Source organism: Piliocolobus tephrosceles, chromosome 8, assembly GCF_002776525.5.
Source record: "Piliocolobus tephrosceles isolate RC106 chromosome 8, ASM277652v3, whole genome shotgun sequence".
NCBI classification, from domain to species: Eukaryota; Metazoa; Chordata; class Mammalia; order Primates; family Cercopithecidae; genus Piliocolobus; species Piliocolobus tephrosceles.
Genome location: NC_045441.1, coordinates 7,668,898 through 7,689,349, shown reverse-complemented (window position 1 = coordinate 7,689,349; position 20,452 = coordinate 7,668,898). Strand labels below are relative to the sequence as shown.

The 20,452-nt window shown below is 48.4% G+C and overlaps 1 protein-coding gene and 1 non-coding gene across 14 annotated transcripts in view; one reads left to right on the top strand and one right to left on the bottom strand.

The window, feature by feature from the left end:
• Window positions 1-11,384, bottom strand: part of TRRAP (transformation/transcription domain associated protein) — a 134,880-nt gene extending 123,496 nt beyond the window's left edge. For 8 of the 13 annotated variants that reach the window (XM_023192008.1, XM_023192014.1, XM_023192021.1 and 5 more), the window contains exons 1-3: window positions 11,237-11,374; window positions 8,731-8,891; window positions 7,963-8,012 (exon numbers count right to left, since the gene is read on the bottom strand). In XM_023192008.1, the coding sequence (XP_023047776.1) occupies window positions 7,963-8,012; window positions 8,731-8,830 (150 nt within the window). In that variant the 5' untranslated portion in view covers window positions 8,831-8,891; window positions 11,237-11,374. Of the gene's footprint in view, window positions 1-7,962; window positions 8,013-8,730; window positions 8,892-10,793; window positions 10,937-11,236 lie in introns of those variants that run through there. The other 5 variants (XM_023192015.1, XM_023192017.1, XM_023192009.3 and 2 more) reach the window with 4 other exon arrangements.
• LOC111526396 lies at window positions 4,614-4,717 on the top strand. Its single transcript, XR_002726352.1, has one exon. It is a non-coding gene; the product is annotated as a small nucleolar RNA U13 (small nucleolar RNA).
• Window positions 11,385-20,452: the final 9,068 nt, after the last annotated feature.

Here is a 20,452-nt window from a genome sequence, read left to right as displayed (position 1 = left end):
AGTGTGAAATCCCATCTCTATTTAAAAAAACATAAAAAATAAAAAGAGGAGACTAGGAAATAAAACTATAAAGTGAAGATACTAGGGCAGTTTCTGGATCCCACTTAGGAAGTAAAAACTTTGGACAGTTACCTAAACTCTCTGAGGATGTTATTTCCCCCCTTCCTTACAGAACTATTGTGAAGACTGCCTGAGTTAATACATGCAAAGTTTATGAAGTTTCTAACACTGCCTACGGGAAATGCTCATAAGTGTTGTGCTGTTATTTACAGAGCACTTATGTGCCAAATACTGTGTTGTGTGCCTTTTAGTCTTTCTCATTTAGTCTGAGATGGGTATTACCTCTAAGATAGGTACTATCTCCATTTCACAGACAAGGAAAGAGAATCTAAAGGTTAAGTGTTCAAAATGGGCACACTGGCTGGTCTGTAGTCCCAGCTACTCAGGAGGCTGAAGTGGGAAGATCACTGGAGTCCAGGAATTCCAGGCCAGCCTGGGCAATATAGCAAGACCTCATATCAAAAAAAAAAAAAGGTAAAGTTCTGGAAGTGGATTCAAATCAAGTATATCTAACACCCAAATTCTTTTTCTTGTTTAATGCTTCACTTATTCATTCAACAAATATTTACTGAACTCCTATCATGTACTCAAAAGGGATAAAATAATGAAGAGAACACATAATATTCATGTCATCAGAGACGGGGGAGGCAGCAGCAGAAGTAAGACAGGTATCAAACAAAAAGACTAAGGATACAGAACCATGAGGGGGGTTGTGTCAACAACTAAGGGAACATATAACTGTGAGACATCATTTACTAAATGTAACCAAGCGCGGAGGACACCTTCCTGAAGAAGTGACACTTAACACTAAAATTTGAAAGGCAAGTAGGAGTTACCCATGAAAAGGCAGAAAAGATTCTAAGAAAAGCATATGCAAAGGCACAAAATCAAGCGAAAGCACGAGTGTAAAAGGCATAAACAGAGTTCAGCATCTTGGAGAAGGAAACAGAAAAGAAAGTTCAACTTTTAAGGTTTTTCTGAGACAGTCTCACTGTCGCCCAGGCTGGAGTACAGTGGTGTGATCTTGGCTCATTGCAATCTCTGCCTCCAGGATCCAAGCAATTCTCCTGCCTCAGTCTCTCGAGTAGCTGGGACTACAGGCATGCACCATCAAACCTGGCTGTTTTTATGTTTTTTTTTTTTAAGTGGAGATAGGGTTTTCACCATGTTGGTCAGGCTGGTCTTGAACTCCTGATCTCAGGTATCCATCTGCCTTGGCCTCCCAAAGTGCTGGAATTACAGGCATGAGCCATCACACCTGGACTGGAGTTCAACTTTATTTATTTATTTATTTTTGAGACAGTCTCACTCTGTTGCCCAGGCTCGAGTGCAGGGGCATGATCTCGGTTCACTGCAAGGTCCGCCTCCCGGGTTCACGCCATTCTCCTGCCTCAGCCTCCCAAGTAGCTGGGACCACAGGCGCCTGCCACCACACCCCGCTAATTTTTTGTATTTTTGGTAGAGACGGGGTTTCATCGTGTTAGCCAGGATGGTCTTGATCTCCTGACCTCAGGTGATCTGCCCACCTCGGTCTCCCAAAGAGCTGGGATTACAGGCGTGAGCCACCGCGCCCGGCCTGGAGTTCAACTTTTACTATCAGGAGTCTGACAAGCTGGTGAGAACAGACACCTGGGCAGTTAAATGTGGGGCTAAAGAGAAAGATCTGGAGTTGTCTATCATATTACGCAATTTCAGAAGAGGGGTCTGTAAAGGAAGGACAGTGAAACAGTCAAAAATCAGAAAGCAGTATGGAGCAAGGAAAGAAAACCACTGCGGGTTGTTTCGTTTTGTTTTGAGACGGAGTTTCACTCTTTTCGCCAGGCTGGACTGCAATGGCACCATCTCGGCTCACTGCCACCTCCGCCTCCCAGGTTCAAGTGATTCTCCTGCCTCAGCCTCCGGAGTAGCTGGGATTACAGAGCCCACCACCATGCCCAGCTAACACACCTAAGCACCTGTCTCCTGGGCCAACCTGGTGTAGATTTCTGGGGCCTCCACTCACACAGAACACTGTATGGGAGGTGGCCCCAGGAATGTGCAGAAACCAAACAGCTTCTCTCTAAGCATTCAGTGAATGTGTCGGGCAGAAGAACTGTGTTTGGCACCTTTCATCCCTAAAGGTTAAGACTTTTGATGAAACACCCACAATCAAGGATTCAAGGAAAAGAGGGAGAAGATTCATGCTGGAACACTGAACTAACTGCCAGGTTACCAAGAAGTCAAATATATTTGCATATAAGTCCATATTAACTACTGATTACACAGCTTTCAAATATCTGCATTTCAAATTTCTCCAATAAGGCTGGGCACAGTGACTCAAGCCTGTAATCCTAGCACTTTATTTAGGAGGACAAGGTGGGACTATCGCGTGGGCCCAGGAGTTCAAGACCAGCTGGGGCAATATAGCAACACCATGTCTAAAAAAGAAAAGAATTTCTCCAGTTAAAACAATTCACTCAAGCTGGGCATGGTGGTGCCCGCCTGTAGTCCCTGCTACTCGGGAGCTGAAGCAGGAAGATCTGAGCCCAGGAGTTCAATGTTGCGGTATGCTAGGATGGCACCTGTGAATAGGTACTATACTCCATAGCAAGACCCTGTCTCTAAAAAAATGTTTATAATTAAAAAAAGATTCATTCAACAAGCTGCCTGGTTATTCCGCAAATATCTCAACTCAGCCACCAGCTTTTTGATCCAGATAAATTGTTCATGTGATTCCTAACCTGAAGGTTTGTCTTGAAAGGTGGCCCATTTAATAATGAAGCTGTAAGACTCCTGAAATCACTGGGAGTTTTTTAAATTTCACTCACCTCATTTAAACATTTTTCTGGGGTGGTAGTAATTTAGAGAACTGCTTCTTTTTTTTCTTTTTTTCGAGACGGAGTCTCGCTGTCGCCCAAGCCAGAGTGCAGTGGCACTATCTCGGCTCACTGCAAGCTCCGCCTTCCGGGTTCACACCATTCTCCTGCCTCAGCCTCCCGAGTAGCTGGGACTAAAGGCGCCCGCCACTGCGTCCGACTAAGTTTTTGTATTTTTAGTAGAGATGGGGGTTTCACCGTATTAGCCAGGATGGTCTCAATCTCCTGACCTCGTGATCCACCCGCCTCGGCCTCCCAAAGTGCTAGGATTACAGGCGTAAGCCACCGCGCCCGGCCAAGAACTGCTTTTTGATGGTCATTCTAGTATTTAATTCTCTGAAGAATTCAGTCATCTGAATTTCATTTAAGGTAAATGTTGATACACAGATTGCAAAAGTCATTACTTGGAAAAGCCCTAACTATACTGCCTCGCAAATACAGATATATATATGTAGATTATATATTTATATATGTAATATTATATATATGTAATATTTTGAAACAGTGTCTCGCTCTGTTGCCCAAGCTGAAATGCAGTGGCATGATCTCTGCTCACTGCAACCTCTGCCTCCCAGGTTCAAGTGATTCTCTGCCTCAGCCTTCCGAGTAGCTGGGACTACAGGTCAGGCATGTGCCACTATGCTCGGCTGGATTTTTGTATTTGGAGACAGGGTTTCATCATGTTGGCCAGGTTGGTCTCGGACTCCTGGCCTCAAATGATCCACCCGCCTCAGCCTCCCAAAGTGCTGGGATTACAGGCATCAGCCACCACACCCAGACTTGCCCCACTAACTTTTAGTTGTTAATCAATGCGTCTGAGACCAAAAGCCAGGAAGAAGGTAACCTGATAACTGCAAATCCTAAAAAGGAGAATAAAGTCTCAGAACCTCAAAAGAGTCAGATATTTACAGATATTTAATCCAGATAGCCGTATGTCCACGCTTGGAGCCCTGACTCAAGGGCTTGTTCCTGCAGGTTCACAGACTGCCCATTTCAGCCTCTCCAACAAACCTGCCAGGACTATGGTTCTCTCAGATCAGTTCTTCCAACAAAATGCAGAATGTAGGCATATCCTCTTCTGCCTCTCACCTTTTTATAAATATATGTATTTTTTAAACAGCTTGTTTTAGCAGCTTGGGCAGAAGAGAAAGCTCTTTAGCTAGATCTCTAAATATCTCAAGGTTTTTTTCTAGCTCAGCTCAAGGCAACAAGTCCTTGAAAATATCTATTAAAAAAAAAGCTAAATTACCATCCATTAGTACAGATAGTAGGGTATTTGATTTAACCCCACCAGCATGTATTTAACGTTTATTAATGCAAAAAACCTTATGGAAGCTAGGGAACATTTTCTCTATTGTTCTTAGATTATTATCCTCATATTTTAAAAAAGAAATGTTGGCTGGGTGCAGTGGGTTACACCTATAATACCAGCACCTTGGGAAGCTAAAGCAGGAGGTAAGCTTGAGCCCAGAGTTCAACCAGACTGGGCAATATAGCGAGATCCTGTCTCTCTCTCAAAAAAAAGAAAGAAAAATTAGCCAAGCATAGTGTTTCACACCTGTAGTCCCAGCTACTCAGGAGGACCACCTGAGCCCAGGAGTTCAAGGCTGCAGTGAGCTGTGACTGCACCACTGTACGGCAAGACCCTGTCTCTTAAAATTTTTTTTAATCAAATAAACAATAAAAATCGGAAACATGATCCTTTTGTAGTTTGTAAGCATGATGATTGGGGTTTCACGCTTATGTGTGAGACGCGCCTCCCTTAAATCTTGTTATGATGTCAGCACATTACCCATCTGATGTGAAAAAAATAAGTAACAAATGTGACTTTCTCATCTGTCTATGAGACTAACTGGTACCCAGGTGAACCAAAGAGCTGGGCAAAAGACAAGATAACTTTTCTCAGGTGTTGGATTAGGGGCAATACCGGAGCATGACTCCCAGGAGAAGGGAAATTCACATGCTGAGCCCCATGACCACCATGGTTCTTTGCCTAGGTACGATTTTCCAACTGGAGTTCAGCAAGCTGGGTCCAAGCAGGGGTCACGGCCTGCTGAGCTGAGGAGTAAAATCCTTAGTGTTTAGGAGAGCTAAAGTGGCTGGAATCTGCACGGCATAGCACCAGAGAAAAGCAAACCACAGAGCAGGCCTCCAGTGAAGCCAGCTGAGGGCTGGACTGCACACACACAGGGTGACACTGCCTGAAGCTCACCACAGTGTACCTGCTTTAAGACTGAGAGATGCGGCCGGGCGTGGTGGCTCACGTTTGTAATGTTAGCACTTTGGGAGGCCGAGGTGGGCGGATCGCCTGAGGTCAGGAGTTCATAACCAGCCTAGGCAACATGACGAAACCCCATCTCTACTAAAAATACAAAAATTAGTGGGTCGTGGTGGTGCACACCTGTGGTCCCAGCTACTCCAGAGGCTGAGGTGGGCCCAGGAAGTTGAGACTGCAGTGAGCTGTGACCACACCACTCTACTCCAGCCTGGGCAACAGAGGGAGACCCTATCTTAAAAAAAAAAAAAAAAATTGCAATATGAATGAAGATACCATACATCTAGCAATGTTAGAGAATGCTGGATTTCAAGCCTAGCCGGAGTGCAAAGACCTACTTAACATCTTAATAACATCCCAGACCTCACACATCCAGCTAGACCATGTCCTAGAATATGGCCTATTCTAGACCAACCCCAACAAAGCCTAAAATCAGCCTCTGATGAGATCCAAAGGCAGATTTTGAAGGTTGAATCCCACCAAGCTAGAGACCTGGGAAAAACCTTGGGCCATCCACAGATCCTCCCCAAAGCATAAAACCAATCCTATGCAAATTCGGTGGGATCAGCTGGTAACTGAACTGCCTACTACGACGAAACACTGACATTCTTCAGAGGGAGATAACAGGATCTAGAGTCCCTACGATGTCTCACATATAATGTCCACTGTACAGTAAAAAAATTACTAGACATGCCGGGCGCAGTGGCTCAAGCCTGTAATCCCAGCACTTTGGGAGGCCGAGACGGGCGGATCACGAGGTCAGGAGATCGAGACCATCCTGGCGAACACGGTGAAACCCCGTCTCTACTAAAAAAAAAAAATACAAAAAACTAGCCGGGCGAGGTGGCGGGCACCTGTAATCCCAGCTACTCGGGAGGCTGAGGCAGGAGAATGGCGTAAACCCGGGAGGCGGAGCTTGCAGTGAGCTGAGATCCGGCCACTGCACTCCAGCCTGGGCGACAGAGCGAGACTCCGTCTCAAAAAAAAAAAAAAAAAAAATTACTAGACGGTTGGGAACAGTGGCTCACATCTGTAATTCCAGCACTTTGGGAGGCTGAGGCAGGAGTTTGAGACCAGACTGGGCAACATGGTGAAACCTCATCTCTACAAAATATACAAAAATTGGCGAGGTATGGTAGTGCATGCCTGTAGTCCCAGCTACTCAAGAGGCTGAGGTGGGAGGCTCACCCAAGCCCAGGAGGTTGAGGTTGCTCTGAGCCGAAATGGTACCACTACACTCCAGCCTGGGTGACAGTAAGACCTTGTCTCAAAATATATAAATATATAAATTACTAGACAAGGAAACAGGATAATGAGGCCCACAGCCAATAGAAATTGACCTTCATATAGCCCAAATGTTGGCTTTAATACATGAAGACTTTAAAACAGCCCTCATACAGTAAGTGTGTTCAAAACATAAAAGAAAAATATGGTCTTAATAAATGAGGATGGGGAATCTGCAGATAAATGAAATCTATAAAGAACCAAATGGAAATTCTAGAACTGAAAGCACAATAGCTAAAATTTTTAAAAATACAAAACATAAACTGAAATTCTAAGAAAAACCCAGCAGGCTGGAGATAACAAAAAAATTCTCAGAAGATCAACAGAAATTATCCAATCTAAAGGACAAAAAGAAAAAAGACTGAAGAAAAATGAAAAGTGTCTGAGGGACACGCAGTACATATAAAATTGTAGGATATGTGGTCCACAAGAAAGTTCTTTCTTGATGAAGGTCACAGATGTTCTAATTAGCAGAACCAGAAATGACATCCAGATCTCATTGCATAGGAATATACCATCAAATTACCTGAACACAACAAATTTACAACATAAATCTGAGGGCATCTCGGCCAGGCACAGTGGCTCATGCCTGTAATCCCAGCACTTTGGCAGGCCAAGGCAGGTGGATCACCTGAGGTCAGGAGCTCAAGGCCAGCCTGGCCAACATGGTGAAACCCCGTCTCTACTAAAAATGCAAAAATCAGCCGGGCACAGTGGTGCACACCTGTAATCCCAACTACTTGGGAGGCTAAGGCAGGAGAATCACTTGAACCCGGGAGGCGGAGGTTGCAGTGAGCCAAGATCATGTCACTGCACTCCAGCCTGGATGAGTCAGACTCCACCTCAAAAGACAATAAACAAGCCAGGTGAGATGGCTCATGCCTGTAACGACAGCACCTTGAGAGGTTGAGGCAGGTAGATCACCTGTGGTCAGGAGTTCAAGGCCAGCCTGACCAACATGGCGAAACCCCGTCTCTACTAAAAATACAAATATTACCCAGGCGTGGTGGCAGGCACTATAATCTCAGCTACTCTTGAGGCTGAGTCAGGAGAATCGCTTGAACCTGGAAGGCAGAGGTTGCAGTGAGCCAAGATCACGCCACTGCACCCCAGCCTGGGCGACAAGAGCGAAACTCCATCTCAAACAAAAACCAAAAAAGAAAGAAACTAAACACAAGAAAAATTTGAGTACATCCCAACAGGCACGGTAGCCTATAAGAGCTATCATATTTTAAAATGAAAAAATGTTGTCAAAACAACCAAAACAAAACTTATAACCCTCAACACGGTGTGGGGTTCGCTATCATTAGCGTGAAGATGGAAAACCCTGTGTACAAAGTTTCAAATGTCAGTTTCGAAATATAATAAATTACTTGAACAAAGACAATGATCTTGGAATTGCTAGTAAAAAGACTGACAAAGCAGGAACAGGAAAGTGCATGACAGTATTTACCTCAAAATGAAAAACACAAAATATAATGCTCATACCTCAAAATTTTCACTAACTTCTTGCATCATTTTCAACTTCGTTTCATCAGCTGTGAATGGCAATACAAGCATCAGGTAATTGAAATTATGTTAAGGAAATTATGTGAATGCAAAACTTGGATTGAGTAATTTAAGAGAAGCAATCAGATCTTATCAGTTTGACTGTCATGGCCTAATAGAAGGCACATAGCTAGTTCCCTATAACCAGTCGCACACATTTGTACTCCCAGACATACACGTGCATGCACTGACAAGCATATACATACACACAAACATACACACATGTGCCTCTTTGGGGCTCCAGCCAGTATTACTCATCACTTTGCTTCTCTACAAGGTAGAGAAAAGGAAAACGAGAATAAAAGTTAATGTTACAATTAATCTTAAAGTGCACAACATTGGAGCTGAGATGGATGTGTCATATTTATGCATTTCTTTCTTTCTTTTTGAGAGAGAATCTTGCTCTGTCACCCAGGCTGGAGGGCAGTGGCGTGATCTCGGCTCACTGCAACCTCTGCCTCCTGGGTTCAAGCGATTCTCCTGCCTCAGCCTCCCAAGTAGCTGGGACTACAGGCGTGAGCCACCACGCCCGGCTAATTTTTGTATTTTAGTAGAGACAGGTTTCACCACGTTGGCCAGGCTAGTCTCAAATTCCTGACATCAGGTGATCCACCTGCCTCGGCCTCCCAAAGTGTTGGGATTATAGACGTAAGCCACCACGTCCGGCCTTGTTTATGCATTTCTTAATGACAAAAAGGATCAACTCACGTGTATTCACATCTGTGAGAGCTGCCACGAACTGAAGGTACTTTTTCATCAAAGTGGTCTGGTCAACCACCGTGGCCCCCTGTGTTGCAACAAATGCCATTTTTCTTTTAGGCTGGTTTGCTTCTCAAGAGAAAAGTATCAGGTCCATGAGTTCAACCAGCCTGTGAAAAGAGGCATAGAGTTAGTCAACTTACGGAGGGCATAGGATCACAATCTCTGTGAAAATCTTACCTAAATGCCTATATAATCAATACGCTTTCATCTTAATCCAGAACCTAACACTACTCCTTCTGGTTTTTTGAATATGAAGTTTACCCATTTTGTCTATTAATTTTGAAACACGAGTTTTCTATGCCGACACTTTTCTTTCCTATGGTTATTTCCTCTTTCCCTGAGTCAGTGGTTGGCAAACGTTTTCTGTAAAGAGCCATATAGTAGATATTTTAATCTTTGTGGCCACACAGTCTGTCACAACTACTCAGCTCTGCTATAACCAGAAAGCAGTCACAGACAGACAACATGTAAATAAATGAGTGAGGCTGTGTTCCAATAAAACTTTATTTATGGACGCTGAAATCTGAATTTCATATAACTCTCATTTACCATGAAATATCCTTCCTCTTTTCCCCAGCCATTTAAAAATATAAAACCATTCTTAGTTCATGGGCGATATAAAACAAGGCAGCAGGCCAGGCGCGGTGGCTCACGCCTAGAATCCCAGCACTTTGGGAGGCCAAGGCAGGGAGATCACGAGGTCAGGACTTCCAGACTAGCCTGGGCAACATGATGAAACCCCATCTCTACTAAAAATACAAAAATTAGCCAGGCATGGTAGCGGGCACCTGTAATCCCAGCTACAGGAGGAGGCTTGAGACAGCAGAGTCACTTGAACCCGGGAGGTGGAGATTGCAGTGAGCCAAGATTGTGCCACTGCACTCCAGCCTGGGCAATAGAGCAAGACTCAGTCTCGGGAAGAAAAAAAAAACCAAGCAGCAGGCTGGATCGGGGCAACCTTGGTTGTACGTGTGACTGGTTTCCAAACTTCAGCCGGCATCAAAATCCCCAAGTGCCAAAGGTGGGCTCCCAAGCAGCACCCCTCCAGACTGTGGTTATGTGAGGGGCACGGGAAACTATGAATTCTGTTTGTAGCTGGCAGACAGTAGGTACTCAACGGCTGCTCCCAGCTGACACACAGATGGAGACTTGGTTTCCATTTTAACAGGTGTCACAAAGTATCCCGAGAAGCTGGTGAAATAAGTTGCTTTTACCCCTCCTCCTTGCATAATCCCACTCTGCACTAAGAGGCAGTTTCAAGGCTTCCTCTTCTTTCAACAGACACACCAGGACCGCCTCTGCAGGCCTACCGGATACACTGCTTTGCAGCGGACACAGGTGACACTAGAGAGCTTCTTCCGGCCACTCTCTCCTAGATACCAAAAACCCTTCTTCCATGCAGAGAGCATGCCCACAGGTGTCCCACAACAAGCCCACCAGAAGCCCCAGCCTTCTGGCTCCAGATAGGAAAAGCCACGAAGGAAACCAAGGCGGGGGAGTGTGTCATGCCCTGCTAGGGCACCTGGCAACTGCCTGTTTCAGGTGACACCCCCGCCCCAAGACAGAAGACCCCACACCCCCTTCCCCATCTCCATCGGGCCAAGACATGGGGTTCTCGGGCCTCTCCCTGCCCATCCCCAACCCAGGGTACCCAAGACTCGGGGGTCACGGCCTCTCCCTGCCCATCCCAGGGGACCCAAGACTCGGGGTCACGGCCTCTCCCTGCCTAAGAACCTCCCTAGTCCTGTCCAAACTTCCCCCTTCCCACGGAAGTCGTCAACTCTTCTCGTCCCGCGGAGCCTGGGGGCCTTGACCGGGGGGAAACGCCCCCATTCCGCGTGTCTGAGAGAAAGCAACTTCACCACCCCGAACGCCGAGGGCCCAGGCCGGGCTGGCGCCGCGCCCGCTCCCACTCCCGGGGACAAAACGGCCCCGCTGCCCCCAGACCCCGCCGAGCCCTGCCTGAGGCGGCGCCGCCAGGCCAGAGGGGGCGCTGTGGTCGCCGCTACCTTCTCTCCCCTCGCCGGGCCTAACGAGCCCAATGCCTGCGTAGAGGCCCGGAGGTGCCAGGTTGGCCGGGGGGCGCCTCCGGAGGGACAGGACCCCAACGTCCCACCCGATCTCTCAGCTCGCAAACGGCCCTCTGGTTCCCTCCTTTTGTCGCCGTCCTTGGCACTCCGCGACCGCGTCCCAGGCCGAGCTACGGCGAGCGACGAGCGCCAATTCCCGCGCTCTCGAGCTCTGCGCCTCCCACAGCTTCCTCGCAGCTCGGCCGCAAATGCCGTCGGCCCCGCCGCCCCGGGTGGGCTCTGGCTGGGGCCTAGAGGATCCCGGGGCGCTCGGAGCCGCCAGCTCCATCCCTCCGCGGAGCCGCCGCGCCGCAGAGGCCTCCCCACGCCTGGGGGCCGCGCGCACCTCCCGGGGCCGTTCGGACGCCCGCCCGCCAACTTACCCCTATCTCGGCGGCCCGGCTCCCGCAGGCCCGGCCCGCGAACCCTGCGACCCCCAGCCGAGCCCTCGTAGCAGCCGCTCAGCCGCGCGCAGTCCCGCCCCCGCTTAAAGCGGCCGCACCCGCCGACCGAGCGCCAGGCCCCGGCGCGCCGCCCCCAAGTGGGTGCGGCCTGGGCGGGCGCGGGCACGGGGAGGGGCGTCAGCCGTCCGGGTGGGCCCCAGCCCTTTAAACCACCGCCAGCCGTGACGGGGCAGGGCCGGCGCGCAGATTTAGGGGTTCCTTTTTCCCTAAGTCTCCTCCCAAGAGCCAGGCCTCGGGGAATGCTCGGGGATCCTGGGGGCGGTGGGCACCGGGCGGGGGGTGGGGGGCTTCCCCAGTTGGCAGCGATGGGGCCCAGGTATTGTCTACCACTGGACTGAAGGTGGCAGACGGGGTAGGATTTGCCACCTCCACTCCTCGCTCCTGGCCCCCCGCTGCCCTCCTGGGGTTCTTCTCGGCCGGCAGAAGGGAGAGGAAGCCAGGAGGGTCTTTGGGAAGGTGAAGGCTGGAGATGGACCGAGACCCTGTTAGTGAAAGAAAGTCCAGGTGGGCTTCCTGGAAGTGGCCGCCCAGGTGCAGAAAGGCCCCATTGGTTCTGCAGCTGCTTTACCTCCGAGGCTGGATCCACCTGGCAGGCAGATCTACCTCCATCAAAACTGGATGGAGAGAGGCCTAGGCCAGGCCAGAGCAATGAAGGGATAGAGTGGTGATGGAGCCAGGGGAGGTGGCATGAGCCAGACCAAAAGGTGTCTCGAAGGTTAAGGTACAGTCAGGCACCATGGTTACCATGTTACAGGGACAGAGTGTGGAAGCATGACGTGAACTTGGCCACCTCCAGGCCCTGGTTCCACCTCCTACACCTTCCTTCACCTGCCCCCCACCCTCACCCCATTTGCCACTAACTCACCAAGATCATTATATTCCCTTCCCAGACAGATACATTGCACACCCTGCAATAAATAAATGCCGCAATGCCCGTGGGTACCCTGGAGGGGAGGTGCTCTTTTCTGAAACAAACTCCTTGCTTGTTTCATGTTGCCACTTGAGAACAAGGCCACAGCTGAAATGTTGGGATTGTGAATGGATGTTTTTAGCACCAGTTAATTCTGTCCCAGGAAAAACAAAATGGATCAGAATAGCTCTTCCATCACGGAAGAGGTTGCCTGTTTGCAAGCAAAATCTGCTATTGTCTTACCTCCACTGCCTCCCAAAAAGTGGGAGGTCCAGGCCGGCTGTGGTGGCTCATGCCTGTAATCCCAGCATTTCAGGAGGCCAACATGGGAGGACTGTTTGAGTTCAGAAGTTCATGACCAGCCTGGGCAACATAGCGAGACCTTGTCTTTGCAAAAACTACAAAAATTAGTCGGGCTTAGTGGCAGGCACTTGCAGTCCCAGCTACTGGGGAGGCTGAGGTGGGAGCGAGACTTTGTCTCAGAAAATAAAAATAAAAAAATAATAAATAGGAGGTCCAAAGTTGAAGACTGAAATATTCGAGGGCTGAAATTAGTGTGCTAAACGATTGTTTAATATTGTTTTTTGAGGGGCGTTGGGAAAACAGCTGTAGACACTTTTTTTAAAATAAGTTTTGGCTCAATTGCATATGTTAAAGACCTATAGTTAAGCCTGGCCCTAACATTGGCAAAATCCATGCACTTTCAGGTGGCCTAAGCTTCTATCAAAGTAGTCATCACACTGTCATGATTTTTGCCTGTTTTCTCATCCGTCTCCTGAATTAGAGGTGAGGGACGGTGTCAACTTCATCCCGATCAGGTAAATTAGATCACATTCACTCCTCTGCTTAAAATCCTTCAGGATTTTTGGAGATTTTTTCAGAATCCCAGCTATTCAGGAGGCTGAGGTGGGAGGATTGCTTCAGGCCAGGAATTCGAGACCCACGGGCAACATAGCGAGACCCCATCTCTAAAAAATATTTTTAAAATTAGCAGGGCATGGTGGCATGCACCTGAAGTCCCAGCTACTTGGGAGGCTAAGGTAGGAGGATCGCTTAAGCCCAGGAGTTGAAGTCTGCAGTGAGCTATGATCATGCCACTGCACTCCAAACTAGGCAACAGACAGAGGTCCTGTCTCTTAAACACGAAGGAATAGGCTGGGCGCGGTGGCTCACACCTGTAATTCCAGCACTTTGGGAGGCTGAGGCGGGTGGATCACTTGAGGCCAGGAGTTTGAGATTAGCCTGGCCAACAAGGTGAAATGCCATCTATCCTAAAAATACAAAAATTAGCCAGGCGTGGTGGTGAGTGCCTGTAATCCCAGCTATTTGGGAGGCTGAGGCAGGAGAATTGCTTGAACCCAGGAGACGGAGGTTGCAGTGAGCCAAGATGGCACCACTGCACTCCAGCCTTGGCGACAGAGCAAGACTCCTTCTCAAAAAAAAAAAAAAAAAGGATATCCCTGAACTCATTTTGACCCCTCCAAGCTACTCCAGGATTTAGCCCCAAATGCATCTCCCAGGAGCTGATTCTGAGTCATCGTTACCTGCCCGGCACCCCCCGACCTCCCACAGTTAATTTCCAATGCAGGACAATGCGGATGTGTGGTAGGAATATGGACCCCAGGGCTGCTGCCCTCAAATGACCAAAGAAGATTCGATTATACCACCTTGCTAGGGCCAACAGACCAACTAACACTAACTTGCTTTAGAAAGACTTTCATCAACAAGAATTGACATCAAAGAAGTGTGAACTTTCCATTACCCAGAAAAATTCAAGGAACCAAAACAGGCCACCATCCCTCCCCCAGCGCCCCCTCCAAAGGCCAGAGGAATGAGGTCTGACTGTTCACAACATCTGATCTGTCCCCAGGTCCCAGACCCTTACCCGTGGCTGCCGTTCTAGATGTTTGGCTCCAGGCATCCCCTGTTAAGGCTGCCCTCAGTGTCTGTTCTGAGCAATGCTCACCTCACTAGGGGAGAGAAGGTCCCCTCTGTGCTGCTGTGTGACCATATGACATGGTGTCTGCAAAAGCAGTCCAAGGTCAGTAGGGAGGAGGCACGGACAAACGGCTTCCAACACTGAGTCATGTTCGAGGCTTTGGGGGAGTTATCAAAGGGAGGCCTCATCTTATTCTTTCAGCCATTCCACAAGCATCTACTTTGCACCCAACTACATGCTAAGGAGCAGGGACGAAGACACATGGCATAGGCGAGGATGCTTGGAGGAGGGTCAAAGTCACCCTGGTAAGAGGTACTTGTGGCCCCTATAGGCTAGGCTGGGAGAATTTGTGGGGGGAAAAATAATAATTCTTGAGGCCGGGCACAGTGGCTCATGCCTGTAATGCCAGTACTTTGGGAGGCTGAGGCAGGAGGATCACTTGAGACTAGGAGCTCAAGACCAGCCTGGGCAACATAGTGAGACCCCCATCTCTACCAAAAATCTAAAGAATTAGCTGGGCATGGGCTGGGCGCGGTGGCTCAAGCCTGTAATCCCAGCACCTTGGGAGGCCGAGGCAGGCGGATCACAAGGTCAAGAGATCGAGACCATCCTGGCTAACACGGTGAAACCCCGTCTCTACTAAAAAATACAAAAAACTAGCTGGGCGACGTGGCGGGCGCCTGTAGTCCCAGCTACTCGGGAGGCTGAGGCAGGAGAATGGCGTGAACCCGGGAGGCAGAGCTTGCAGTGAGCTGAGATCCGGCCACTGCACTCCAGCTTGGGTGACAGAGCGAGACTCCGTCTCCAAAAAAAAAAAAAAAAAAAAAAAGAATTAGCTGGGCATGGTGGTGCATGCCTGTAATCCCAGCTACTTGGGAGGCTGAGGTGGGAGGATCACTTGATCCCAAGACTTAGAGGGTGCAGTGACCTACAAGTCACAATTATGCCACTGCACTCCAGACTGCGCAATAGGGAGAGAACCTGTCTCAAAAAAAAAAAAAAAGGAGGATGACCAAGAAGACTCTTGAGATGATCAGACGTATTTGTACCATTTGTACCCAGACAACTGAGTGCTGTGCTTTCCACTTCAGTAACCACTAGCCCCATGTGCAGTGTGGCCCATCTGAATGGAGATGAAATCGCAGTGTAAAATGCACATGAGATGGTAAACCCTCATAAAAAAAAAAAAAAAAGGCTAGAGTGCAGTGGCGTGATCTTGGCTCACTGCAACCTCTGCCCCTCAGTTGAAGAGATTCCCTTGCCTCAGCCTCCAGAGTAGCTGGGATTACAGCACCTGCCACCACGCCTGGCTAGGTTTTATATTTTCAGTAGAGATGGGGTTTTGCCATGTTGGCTAGGCTGGTCTTGAACTCCTGGCCTCAAGAGATCCTCCCCCTCGGCCTCCCACAGTGTTGAGATTATAGATGTGAGCCACTGTTCCCAGTTTATTGATCATTTTTACATTGATTATATGTTGAAATGATATTTTGAATATGTGGAGTTTTGTAACAGCGGTAAAATTGATATCACTTACTTCTTTTTTGAACTGTGACTACTCGAAAATTTAAAATTACATACATGGCTCCAATTCTGTTTCTAGCCAACAACATTAATCTAGGAAAGCCAAGTTGCACTCAGTGGTGTACACCTGTAATCCTTGCTACTCTGGAGGCTGAAGTGGGAGGATCACTTGTGGTCAGGAGTCTGAGACTAACCTGGGCAACGTAAAGAGACCCCTCTCTGAAAGAAAATGAAAGAAAAAAGAAAAGCTAGCCTTCTGGACTGGGCATGGTGGCTCGCACCTGTAATCCCAGCACTTTGGGAGGCAGAGGTGGGTGGATCACTTGAGGCCAGGAGTTTGAGACCAGCCTGGCCAACGTGATGAAACCCCGTCTCTACTAAGAAATACAAAAATTAGCTGGGCATGGTGGTGTGCGCCTGTAATCCCAGCTACTCAGGAGGCTGAGGCAGGAGAGTCGCTTGAATTCAGGAGGCAGAGATTGCAGTGAGCCAAGATCATGCCACTGCACTCCAACCTGGGCAACAGAGCTAGACTCCATCTCAAAAAATAAAAAGAAAAAAATCAAAAGGAAACCTAGCCTTCTGAGAAGATTTGCTGCCCCTCCCTTATCGGATACTCCCTGGAAGAGTGAAGCTTCCCAGCATGTTATGGGATGGAGCAGAGCTGGGTACTGTGAGGGTGGTGCTGGTGGTGATGGGGTAAGAGTCATGCCTATGGAAAATCCTGGCTGGGCGTGGTGGCTCGTGCCTGCAATCCCAGCACTTTGAGAAGCAGAGGTGGGTGGATCACTTGAGGTCTGGAGTTCGAGACCAGCTTGGCCAACATGGCGAAACCCTATCTCTACTAAAAAAAAAAATTAGCCAGGCGTGGTGGTGGGCTTGTTTAATCCCGGCTACTTGGGAGTCTGAGGCAGAAGAATTGCTTGAACCTGGGAGCCAGAGGTTGCAGAGAGCCAAGATCGCACCATTGCGCTGTAGCCTGGGTGACAGAGCAAGACTCCATCTAAAAAAAAAAAGAAAAAGAAAAAAAGAAAAGAAAATCCTGAGTGGAAAACAGGAAGTAGCCAAAGGGTGGCATCAGCATCAATTTCAGGGTGGCCTTGAAGGTGGCTTCCATAACATAGATAACACTGTGGCTGCTGTGAAATTCTTTTTTTTTTTTGAGACAGAGTCTTGCTCTGTCGCCTGGGCTGGAGTGCAGTGGCCGGATCTCAGCTCACTGCAAGCTCCGTCTCCCGGGTTTACGCCATTCTCCTGCCTCAACCTCCCGAGTAGCTGGGACTACAGGTGCCCACCACCTCGCCCGGCTAGCTTTTTGTATTTTTTTTTTTTTAATTTTTTTATTATACTTTAAGTTCTAGGGTACATGTGCATAACGTGCAGGTTACATATATATACATGTGCCATGTTGGTGTGCTGCACCCATCAACTCGTCAGCACCCATCAATTCGTCATTTATATCAGGTATAACTCCCCAATGCAATCCCTCCCCCCTCCCCCCTCCCCATGATAGGCCCCAGTGTGTGATGTTCCCCTTCCCGAGTCCAAGTGAGCTCATTGTTCAGTTCCCACCTATGAGTGAGAACATGCGGTGTTTGGTTTTCTCTTCTTGTGATAGTTTGCTAAGAATGATGGTTTCCAGCTGCATCCATGTCCCTACAAAGGACGCAAACTCATCCTTTTTCACTGGCCATCAGAGAAATGCAAATCAAAACCACAATGAGATACCACCTCACACCAGTTAGAATGGCAATCATTAAAAAATCAGGAAACAATAGGTGTTGGAGAGGATGTGGAGAAATAGGAACACTTTTACACTGTTGGTGGGATTGTAAACTAGTTCAACCATTATGGAAAACAGTATGGCGATTCCTCAAGGATCTAGAACTAGATGTACCATATGACCCAGCCATCCCACTACGGGGTATATACCCAAAGGATTATAAATTATGCTACTACAAAGACACATGCACACGTATGTTTATTGCGGCACTATTCACAATAGCAAAGACTTGGAATCAACCCAAATGTCCATCAGTGACAGACTGGATTAAGAAAATGTGGCACATATACACCATGGAATACTATGCAGCCATAAAAAAGGATGAGCTTTTTGTATTTTTTAGTAGAGACGGGGTTTCACCGTGTTAGCCAGGATGGTCTCAAATTCCTGACCTCGTGATCCGCCCATCTCGGCCTCCCAAAGTGCTGGGATTACAGGCTTGAGCCACCGCGCCCGGCCTGAAATTCTTACTCAGTGAAATAAAGTTACACATTTTAGAAACAATACATCTTATTCTATTTGGTACATTTTAAAACACAGGAGCAACCTGACCTTCCAATTATGTTAAACAGTCTTAAAGATTTGCAGCTTTGCAACCGTGACTATTTTCTTCTCAAGAGCTTCAAACTCCTGCTGAACAAGCCAATTTCTCCCAAGTCCTTCAGCAATTCCTATTTGACACCCAACACTGATTGAACCCTTTACTATGTCCTAAGTTCTGTTCTACATGTTAATTCCTTTTATCTTTACAATAGTCTCATTGTGTTGGGACTATTATGATGCCTATTTTAAAGAAAAAGGGGGCCTGACATGGTGGCTCATGCCTGTAGTCCCAGCTACTCCGGAGGCTGAAGCAGGAGGATTGCTTGAGCTCACGAGTTTGAGACCAGTCTGAGCAACCTAGCAAGATCCCATCTCTGTAAAAAAATAATTTTTAAAAAATTAGCAGAGAGGCAAGTGACTTCTCCAGCGTCCTGTAACTCTCAGGGAGAACCCAAATTCCCCTTGTTCCTAGGCCTGGTATTTATCACCACCGTGGCAGTTGATGCCACTAGGGGGTGACATCTGTCTAGCACTTTTTTTTTTTTTTTTTGAGACGGAGTCTCGTTCTGTCACCCAGGCTGGAGTGCAGTGGTGCAATCTCGGCTCACTGCAAGCTCCGCCTCCCATGTTTACACCATTCTGCCTCAGCCTCCCGAGTAGCTGGGACTACAGGTGCCCACCACCACGCCCAGCTAATTTTTTTTTTTTTTCTTTTTTAGTAGAGATGGGGTTTCACCGTGTTAGCCAGGATGGTCTCTATCTCCTGACCTCGTGATCTGCCCACCTTGGCCTCCCAAAGTGCTGGGATTACAGGCGTGAGCCACCACACCCGACCCTCCCCCCCCCCTATTTCTTTTTTTTTTTTTTTGAGATGGAGTCTTGCTCTGTCATCCAGGCTGGAGTGCAGTGGCACAATCTTGGCTCACTGCAAACTCCACCTCCCAGGTTCAAGCGATTCTCCTTCGTCAGCCTCCCAAGTAGCTGGGATTACAGGTGCCTGCCACCGTGTCTGGCTAATTTTTGTATTTTTAGTAGAGATGGGGTTTCACCATCTTGGTCAGGCTGGTCTCAACTCCTGACCTCGTGATCCACCCGCCTTGGCCTCCCAAAGTGCTGAGATTATAGGTGTAAGTCACCGTGCCCGGCCCTGTCTAGCCCTTTTAACTTTTCACTCAAATCTATTCTCCCTCCATTCCCTGAACATGGCAGTGGGGCCGGTGGGGCCCATTCTTAGGGAAACTCACAGCTATCCCAGAGCCAGGGGCCCTTTAGACAAGTAGTCCCCAACCTTTTTGGCACCAAAGACAATGTTTCCATGAATGAGGGGTTGGAGGGATGGTTTCGGGGCGATTCAAGCGCATTACTTTTATTGTATACTTTATTTTGTTATGATTACATACTCACCATCATGTAGAATCAGTGGGAGCCTGAGCTTGTTTTCCTGCAACTAGACAGTCCCATCTGGGGATGAAGGGAGACAGTGACAGATCATCAGGTATTAGATTATCATAAGGAGCACACAACCTTGATCCCTCACTTGAGCATTTCACAGTAGGGTTCGCACTCCTTTGAGCATCTAACGCCCTGCTGATCTGCCAGGAGGTGGAGCTTAGCGTGGCTCACAGGCCCTGCTCACTTCCTGCTGTGCAGCCAGTTCCTAACAGGCCATGGACTGGTACTGGCGACCAGGGGCTTGGAGAACCCTGCTTTAGACGCCTTGATGTCAGTGCACCGGGTGGTGCAGTGATGGTCCATCAGTGCCCCACAAGCCAGAGAGGAGGTCAAAGGCCCTCACTGTGTGGGAGGATCCCTCGCCCAGGTTTGTAGCAAAGCAGTAGCATAGCTGGAACCAGAACCCACAGGGCTTCCAGCCTTTAAGGCCAGCCAGGCCCCTTCAGTTTCTAGCAGAGCCCAGCCCTGCTTCTCTAAGGCAAATGGCAGTAACGGTGTAGGCTGGTCACCCCTTACTGCAGTTGCCTGACTCCCACAAGGCCCTCAGTGACAAAGAAGTGGCCCTGGGCCCAGATATGAGCAGGAGCCCCATCTCACAGCAGCTGTGAGAGGGTAAACAGGGGATGACATCAAGCCCAGTGCAGGGGCCGGGCACTCAGGCTCCTCTTTCAAGAAGGGGCAAGAGACTGGGCACAGTGGCTTACACCTGTAATCCCAGCATTTTGGGAGGCTGAGGTGAGAGGACTGCTTGAGGCCAGGAGTTGGAGACCAACCTGGCCAATATGGTGAAACCCTGTCTCTACTAAAAATACAAAAATTAGCCAGGCCTGGTGGCGGGCACCTGTAATCCCAGCTTACTCAGGAGGCTGAGACATGAAAATCACTTGAACCCGGGAGGCGGAGGTTACAGTGAGCCGAGATCGTGCCATCCTGGGACAGAGCAAGACTCTGTCTCAAGATTAAAAAAAAAAAAGAAAGAAAAGAAGA